Source organism: Aspergillus campestris (genome assembly GCF_002847485.1).
Source record: "Aspergillus campestris IBT 28561 chromosome Unknown P168scaffold_11, whole genome shotgun sequence".
NCBI lineage: Eukaryota > Fungi > Ascomycota > Eurotiomycetes > Eurotiales > Aspergillaceae > Aspergillus > Aspergillus campestris.
In genome coordinates this window covers 516,037-525,621 of record NW_020194346.1, presented here as the reverse complement: position 1 = coordinate 525,621, position 9,585 = coordinate 516,037, and the positions used below count along the sequence as shown (strand labels likewise).

The following is a 9,585-nucleotide window of genomic DNA, read 5'->3' as shown; positions in this document are numbered from 1 at the left end:
AATTACGGATAATAAGTCAAGGTACTACAATATGTCAATTGGATACTCAATTTGTAAAGTTATCAGTTCGTGCTCAACATACTTTAGTTAGATACTAAGACATTGGATACATCAGTGGCTTTGTACAAATAGCCTTGAAGCACAAGCCATATACAGGCTTAATAGCTCGAGGCTAAGGGTGGTCCTGAGCTAGTATTTGGTAATTTGCTCAACTATGGCTGGCAGCTTTTGGTAAGGTGATTACGTTCCATTGTTTACTACGTGCCCGTAAGAATAGCCACTGTCCGACTTCGTTCTCTAGCTCGAAGCATCATACTTCGAGAGAACTATATAAGCTCTTCAAATCTCACTGTAATGCAACATATATTCTGTACGCAAACCTCTCTTCTTACCGCCCCTTCCTCCCCATCCCTCGCCATCTAGTTTAATTTCCAGCACATTTCTTCCAATCAACCCATATTATCAAACAGAGCTTTTTAACATGGCTGGAGGTACTGTGATTCACCCTGCATGCATACGCATATCCTGCACCATGAAATAACCGGGAACCCATCAGCGGCAGCAGCAGCAGTTGGGTTTTCCGCAAACATCCAAGCCCATCAATCACAGGGGAGAGCTGCTTGACAGCATCAAGTATCTAGCTGCTGATCGGTGGCCACGCCATAGTGACAGACTGCACATGGCGAGACCGGGGGCATGGCAGATAGCTAGCTAGCTACGCGGATGTTATTCCGAAAGATATTGCTTTGTCTATTCCATCGGAGTCCGGGGGAGCGCTGTAGTAACACTACGCTGTTCTTGGGACGTGCTGTCTTTGAGTTGTTTTTTTTTTTTTTTTTTTTTTACATTGCCAGTTCTCATTTATATTGAGTGTAAGCTGACAATGTGTTCCCTGAATAGGTATATAAGAGTACACTCTTTATATGTGAATCATCGGTTTTCCCCCTAGAGCAAGTACTTTGCTACAACGACTACGACTACATCGGAAAGATGATCCACCAAGCATCAAGTCACATACGTCCCCCATCGACTACCTACTACCTACTACCTAAGGTACCACAATCCCAAAGCAAGGACCAACGCCTTCCGACGGCAATCTTGCCCGATATCACCGATCTTACGCGAGCACGGCACCCTAACCCAATTCAACCTCAACAGACTGACAGGGTTATAGCTTACCGGGAGGTTAGTCGGGCTAAGCTAGTAACAGTAGTAGTAGGCGTCCCCCGGATACCTACCATACCTAGTATCCGTACCTAGAGGCTCAATGCGGGGCAGAATCAGATTGTTATGAGGGCTCCGGCTGCTACCCTGATAGGCCATTAACCCGGTTCAGTCTACGGTATTGGGGAGTTTACCTAAAATACCGACCGGGTCCGTTCCAAGGTAGGTAGATATCTTGGGTCGTATGTACTACGGGTAGGATGGAGGGGGCGAAGGGTCTCTTTCTCGTAGCGTAGCCGAGATCATGTGAGTGGTTTCTGGGGAAGTTATGCCGTCTATCTTTCTTATTTTATATTTGGTTTGGTTTGTTTTTATGATTTATGAACGTTAATATTTTATTGTTATTTTGATTATTACTACCGCTGATAAAATTGTAAGCTGACAAGGACACCCCTGATCCAACATGGTACCGCCCTGCAGTCGCTGGACTTGTCGTCCACTCAACACTGCAGCAATCGACACAATTGACACGGATATAATAATTCGTTCTCCCCTCAAGCCATCCCCGACATGCCGCCGGGAAAGCCAGATCTGACCACCCGTGGTTCAGCAAAGTGTATCTTTGTGTAAGATATTGCGTAACAAAGGCGCGGAAAGCCCGTGGTTCTTCGGGTGGGTCGGGCTTTCTGTCGGGGTGGGGGGTGGGTGTACGGTGTTATGTGTGGATATCAAAGTCCGATATCTGTCGCTGGGACGGAGTTTTCCGTGCAGCGTACAGAAAAACAAACCCTCCCATCGTATCTCAATTACCCCCCAGGGTACGACCGACTGGCCGTGAAGAAATCCCGAGTAGCTAGGAATGGCTTTTTCGCTGAAGAATCCATTGATGTTGGCGAAATATGAATTATCTTAAACCATGTCTGCTATCCTGCAGCACGTACATATATAATCCCCATGTGCCAACTTATGTAGAGTCGATGACCTTGAGCAAGCATAATTCCTAGGCCGCTAGGATGGCGGATAGCCTACCCGGGTAGCCCAGTGCCTTAGTCCGAGTGTCCCATTGCTGGTGTCCGTACCACTCTTACCATTACTGACCTAGTCCCGGGATGTGGATCAGGAGCGGTACCTTAGCGCCGTCCAGTACAAGGACAGTTCCACCAAATCGCCCCCAACCTGTAAAATACACTAGTTTAAAACAGTTCAAAACTTACCAGGCCCCGGCCGAAGCATATGCAGGCTCCAGGGTTGTATGGAGAATAAGTTAGGTCCCTACCGAAGTTGGACACGTCTGTCCTATTCCCCATTTGGTTAGCAGTATCTTGGGCTCTGGACGAGATTGGCAGAACCTCGATTGGAGGGAGTGGGGGGGAGAGAGGAGGAGGTGGTGGTGGGGGGGACACACCTGCTCAGTGCTGCAGTGTATTATACCACCTACCTTTTCAGGGTACGGTAAAGGTGGTTGGTAAGGTCAAAGCCTTTTGAATCATGTGGGTAGATTTCGGAAAATCCGCTGATAAACCCGTGGGAACAGGAGATTGGCCATACATGGGCATCGTGGGCCTCCTCACGTACCAGGAGACAGCGAACCGGCGCGCGGGCACTGGGAAAGCCTCAACCACCGCCAAACTGACCTTAAATGTGGTGAGTGAACTCTCCCACTAACTATCAGCCTGGCTTACTTTTTAGAGCAGCCGTAGAACATGCATGGAACATGTAACATGTAAACATCATGGCATGCAGTGCTGTTGGAAATTTAAACAAAAGACATTCTGCTGTCTTATGCAGTGCTAATGTAATAATAATAATAATGCCTGTCAATACCAACTCTGTCAAATACCAATGGCAAGACATCACGATAATGATCAGGAGGTGCTGGATGAGAGATCCTTCGAGCTGACCTCCCCCCCCCCTCACAGGCTCCAGGCAGTCCCCACCACCTGCCCAGTTGGGAGAGTCGCCGTGGAGGGTCATACTCCTTCTTGGCGGGCCATCGGCTCCGGAGGCTTGTCGTTTCTCTGGTCGGACAAGATCGAGGGCCCAGTGGTCAAGCATTGACTCTTCCTGGTTTCCAGCCTGGGTGCGATGACAAATTCCCTGCTCGATTTTACATAAATCATCTCTCCGATTCAGGGGTCTCAGGAACAATTCGGAGCGTACGATTGGAGGGACCTATTGGGGGACAGTTGGCTTACTCCATGTCAACGCTTATCTATCACGATGGAGCGACTGCTGTTGCTTACCGTGAAAAGGTGCTGCTGCGCACCAATCATTCGACGAAGATTCAAGTCAATTTGAATCCGTCCTTGGCTTTGGTGCTATGAGGATACCTTATGCATACGGAACGGAAGGGAATCCCCTCGCTGTATTCGGTTAAAATTATCTTTACTTTCCTCATTTGTCCACTGCGAGCTCGGCGATCAGCTCAGCCGGTAGAAATCCAGACAAGTACTAGCTATATTGCCAGAACTGAAATCTGGCCATGTCCATCTCCCGACGCGCCGCCATCAACGGGGGACTCGGGAGCCTGGAGCTCAGTACCCGTACCGATATCCAGTGCCCGTTTAGCATTCCCTATTTAGCCTCTAGTGCAGCCTGCGGAGTCCTTTACCGCGTATCAAAAGCAACTTTAACAAGACTGGACGCGGGCTCTTAGCCTCCTAGTGCCTGCGGAAGTCCACTCTTTTTATGGAGTATCGCGCATGGCTGGGATTCTTATTGGCGCGATTACTTGGAGACGGTCCTTGCTCCCGGACCAGCCTGTTCCATGCGCTGACGGAAACATTTTGGCTTTTGAGTTTAGAGACGGAGGTGAGCCCGCCCTTTTCTTAAAATAATAAGAACAATAACCCTATCCTTGGTTTCTGTTTTGGACTCCACATTGGTATATAACAAGAGCAAGCCTGACCTTGATCCAGATTGGGTATGCCGCTCGACGTGATGGTGACTGCTTCTGTCTCTTTGGCGGAGATTTCGGGGTCAATACGATTACGCCCTGATGGTTGCTCGGTGTAGAATTGCCATGTCATTAATAATACAAATCAGCTGTCAGTTATATTTGTATCTATTTTCCGCCCTGATGTACCGAGGTACAGTGACAGGAGGGTTAGACTGGCTTTGCCTCCCTGGTAGTGGTTATAGTGAAGGGCAGCATGGCCTGATGTACCCTATCTGTTGCCCTGCAGTCCAAACAATCAAGCAACCAAGCAATCATGGTGAAAGCCATTAGTCCCACGTGGAGCATAGTGAGATCATACCTAGTTCACCCCTAGATTTTTACCTATGCACCAAGTTCCCAGTTAGCTTGGACACGGACACATAGTGATCGCCTATGATACTGAAGTGCTGGTCAACCTACATAATAATGACAGGTATATCCCCTATGCATATTTGATGATATTATCCGCTGCCATGAAAAGGGGGAAAGACAAAGACAAAGAAATGGAACATGCGCGCTGCACATTCTCGTCTGTCCGCGGAGAACTTACCCCTATCATGTGCATATGATGCTCCATCACAATAATCTTTTTTCTTTCCTTCCCCTCTTCCTATCAACCAGAAAACAAAAATAATGAAAAAGAGGTCGAGTCATACGGCTCCTTTGTGTTGTCAATGTGGGTCCAACCCATCACCTGTAATCAATACCTATGTCTGTATGGAGTACGGAGTACATCCATACCAAACATCATTACACCTGTTGGTATTTCTTGTTTCTTATGCGGCATGCATGGCACTTGACATCTATCAAAATGTATGCTTACTGATACATCCTAAATGCATCCAATCCCTTTCTCCCTCACGCGTGGATGAACGAGGCCCTACTGTTTAGATTTTTGCTTGATTAAGAGCTCTTACTTGAGAGAAAGAATACCATTGCTCACCTCCAGTGGAGAACCCAGTGTTAGAGAAAGGGGGTGTTTAAACCCGATCGACGGCCAGCCGTGGGCCTTGAGTACTAATCGGCCAGCATCCGAAACACAATGTTGTATATCGTAGCGTGATGTTAGTAGGTATTTAGTATTAATTACCCCATATCTTCGTCCGGGGATGAAGGACCTGATTCCGTTCCCTGCAATCGTTTGCAGGCTTTCGTACCGGAATTTGTGCTATACGATTCATTCTTTGATTGTGAGAGACATTGATACCGGCTATAAGGGGGAGTAGAGTGTATGGATTTGAGATTATAATTGCTGGTTTTGCTGGAAAAGGGGCCATTCGGACTTGATACCGAGAAACGAATCTATTACCATATCACTACGGAGGTCTTGCTGTTTTCTTTGATCCACTTGTTATCACCTGACAGTGGGTGCTCTCGCCCGACACATCCTGTATAATTATCAGCTGCACTGGCCAGTTAGTTACTGGGTGCAATGTTAGATATAAATGCATCTATACTACCTGGGGCTTATGATCCCTGTTATAAAATGCTATCTAATGCTCAGACTGTACCCGACAAGATACTGTTGATGCATACAGATTTTATAATAGGCGAGATATACAGAATAGAACTCACTTCCAATATTCTATAGCCTTTGTTGCTCTTCACCGGGAAGCAGGGTGCAATGCAGCAATAAACACTGATGTTTGGGTCCGCTGCGCGGGGTATGGACCAACCAAAAGAAACCCACATCCGCCCAGAGAAGTCCTTCCAAGATTGGAGCCCTGCATTTGTTTCCGACCCTTTTTTTATTTTCTTTTGTGTCTTGGGGTACGGTCTTCCTATCAAAAACAAATCCGCCGTTACCCCTTTTCGTAAGGTGGGAAAAGCATGTCCCTCTCTATAGCCAAAGCAGTAAAGATCTTCACATCAAATAGCTGTTCCGTGATATGACATCCAATGTATCATAGGTACTTCTTGATTTCTTTTCTCCCCCCCCCTTCTGGATTCGGGTTGACGGATGCTCGTTATTTCAGGATGATATTCCTCCGGAGTACGCCGTATTGTCATTTCCTGGCAATGGAGTTTAACGAGCCGTTGTTTATATTTATTATTATCGGCATGGTAGAGACTCAATTAGGGAGTCCATTGCGACAGTAATAAAATCGCTCGGTCCTTATCTACCACCTGCCATTGTGAGGGTACCTCTGTGTGTTGTTGACCAATCCCGGGTGTTGACTGGTGGAGACTCCAATAAACAGTTGGTCGAATTATGAGCCATCGTAGCTCCAAATCAATTGTTTTATGGTCTCTACCTCCGATCGAGGTGGTATTAATATCTCGTCAATCTGCCCGGGAGCCAGTTTAGTAATGACCGGCTATGTCAGAACTTCGTCAGATATAATTATGGGGAGAGCTCTCAACTAGGTAGTTATGGAGACAAGTCATGACAAAAGTACCTTGTGCCACACTATGCGGTAATAATGATTGACTTGATGGGCCTTTCGCCTTTCACCTGACTTGTTTTGATGCATGGTAGATGTTGGTTCCCTGTCACTGACTTGACTTGATTTCCCCTCCCTCCTGAAATCCTTTCCCCTCCGCTTAGAAAATCAATGCTTGATCGATCGGTACCATCTACAACCCCCCCTCTCTTCCCGCCCGCCAAATGTTTAGTAGATAGATGGCCAGTGGAACTGGGCTCATTGTTTGGAATATAAAATACATATTGACTAGCGCCCGAGTGTACTGTTAGTTGAAAACCAAGCTAATATCCGACAGATTTATGAATTCCGTGGTGTCGATTGGATCGTGACCCTCGTGTTCCCCATTGACGCGTTCCTGACTTGTGCAATGGATGGCACTAGTGACTAGTCGAATGTGGTTTACCGTACCTTACCGGGAAACTTGTCTGTACTCGGTACGGAGTACTGGGAGTGCGTAACATACCATTGATTACATATCACCGAGGCAGGAGTACCTTCAGTCTCAATGTAGTAGTAGATAGGTACAGCAACCGGAGATAGAAATGGCCAGCATTGAGAGACAGACAGGATGGACAACAGTGCCAAAGGCATCCTGATCGCAATCAACAATTGACTTCTGCCTAGCCACGGAGTTGCGTTGACTCCACGGGGAAACAACAATATCATCTCGGTTGGGTGATTGATTTTGTTTCCCCGCTCTTCTGGGAGGGGACGGGTCCAAGAGGATTGAAACATACTGTTACTTACTCCATTACAGTACTATCACCCCTCCACCGTTCAAGAACAACTGCTGCTCCAAACCTCAAGATTCCATGCTGGAGCAGTCTGCAGTTAGAGGATCGCCAGAATGTCGATTCGATCGATTGTATTATCATTGACTTGATCTCAGCACCGGTCCGCTACTATGATTACTACTATCAACACGGTCAGTATCATCCTTCGCCGATACTATACATATTATACTTTAGTTAGTTACCTCCATCTGCTAACCAGGCTCCACTACGGAGACTTCGCTTCCCCCGACCTGCGCTACACCCTGTTTCTCACTAGTGCCGCACTATCCGGGCCTTGTCGCCAACCGTTCAAGCCGTTCCTCGGGCACGCCATTCCTGGGCCACCATCTTCGCTGGTGTGCCGAGGACTACTGATCGGATACTGTCCTATAGTTACTGTAAGCCCAGGGCGTTGGCCAAAGATCTTGGTCGCAGCCCACGGGCGCATACACGCTAGGTTCACGCACCGGTTGTCCTAACTAACTAACCTCTCCCTGTGACCAAACTCGAACGACGCGCGCACCATCTATCGCCCGTCCCGAATCGCGGGTAGGCTATCCAAGCTAAAGCCATCTGTCAACAGCTTTGTCCTACGGCCTAGCGAGTCTGTTTCAACGTCAGGTTTGGATCTCTATGGATATTGAATTTCTTTCTTCCTGCGCTCACGACTGGTGTTAAAGAGGGGGGTGGGAAAAATCTTGAAAAATACGAGAAAATTCGGGAAGAACTTTTGAGATTGAATAACAGAGAAAATAAAAATAAAATAAAATAATCAAAAAAGGTAGAAAAAGATAAAGGGGGGAAAGGGAAAAAAAAGGAGTGCTGATACCAAGCAAATTTTTTTTTTTTTAACTCTCTTCCCACTCTCCAATACATTTATTTCGCCACCATATCGCGGATTGTACCGCCCGCCTTTCAGGAGAGGAAGCCAAAACAATAAAGAAGAGAAATTCTTCCCCACTTCTTTTCCCTTTCCCTTTCCCTTCTTGTTCTTTTTTGTTATGGAATAATTTTCTCTTTGGTGTTTATTTTCTTTTGACTTGGTCTCCTTGTCAGACACACAAAGGAAAGCTTAACTACTGTACCTAGAGATATAAGTGAACAGAGTTAGGCCAAAAAGTCATACTGTACTCCGTAATAGAAAGAGTTCATATTGGGCCCACTCTGATATTTCATCGAGGGAAAAAAGAAAAAGAAGTGGGTCAGAGCTGCTTTCTTATTGGCAACGGATCCCGTCACCAGAAAGCAACAGCAAGAGTCTTTGACAGAGAAGGGGAGGGTGAAATAACAACGAACAAATTACATTTTATCCTCCGGGGGTGGCCCCCTCTCAGTATTAGTGATACCAAAACCGCCCCCCTTCGTCTGATTAATACGTGTTACCACCTTATTACAGTCGACCTTTGGATTTTATTGATTCTATCTATTCTATCTATTATTATAATCTATCAATTTTTTTTTTTTTTTTTTTTCCCCTCTATTTTATTATTATCTTTCGTTTCTTTTACCTCTTCTTTTGATTTGATTTTGCATACTCTCTACCTCTCTCCCTTTGACCTGCCCAGAGAAAGAAAAATTACGGGCCCACGCGCTCCACCGCACCCTCGGATCCCACGAGGTGCTCTCCTAAACCTGCGTTTTTCCTTCTGCCGAAAAACCTCTTTTGCCCATGCTCCCGTTGATTCAAATCCTTTTAGGTCGCCTGTCCTGCCCAGTCCTTTTTTTTTCCGGGCCAAGTTGAACAACTACTTTCCCCTCTGTTGCGATTTTAGGGTCATTGTCCTACGGAGTTGCCACCTAGTATCGAGGCATCGTCTCTAGCGCTATCACCTTTTTGAACCTGGTGGATAAGTCTTTTTATTTTTATTTTTATTTTCTATCTCCATCGTCTTTGGCTCCCCCGTTTTTCTTTTCTTATTTTTTTTGTCCCCCTCTTGTTTTCCCTCTAGTGTATCGCCCTAGGCCACAGTACTAGTATACCGCCAAGTACGGGCCTTGTCCTGGCTGCTTTCCAAACCCTCTTTATTTTTCTTTTTTGATTTTAATTTTCCCCTCCCAAGCTTGCTCCAGTGCAGGATAAGACTATCCTATTTCTTTTCCCGCTGCTGGCTGCTGGTTCCTCGTGCTGCTGTACCTTCCGCCACCCTGCAAGGCATTCTCCGTCACCCTAAAGGCGACTAAATCAATTAAGCATCGTGAGCCAGCACCACCTGTCTCCGAGTGACTACAAAATCCTCACTTGTCATTTATTCGGGGTTTCCCTTTTTTTAACCCTCTTAATACT

At 46.4% G+C, this 9,585-nt stretch overlaps 1 protein-coding gene across 1 annotated transcript; it reads right to left on the bottom strand.

Annotated features, from left to right (window-relative positions):
• Positions 1-7,839: 7,839 nt before the first annotated feature.
• On the bottom strand, positions 7,840-8,388 carry P168DRAFT_50202 (uncharacterized protein). The gene has a single exon (XM_024841978.1). It carries the CDS (start codon positions 8,175-8,177, stop codon positions 7,899-7,901), a length of 279 nt encoding a protein of 92 aa, XP_024690096.1. The 5' UTR covers positions 8,178-8,388; the 3' UTR covers positions 7,840-7,898.
• Positions 8,389-9,585: the final 1,197 nt, after the last annotated feature.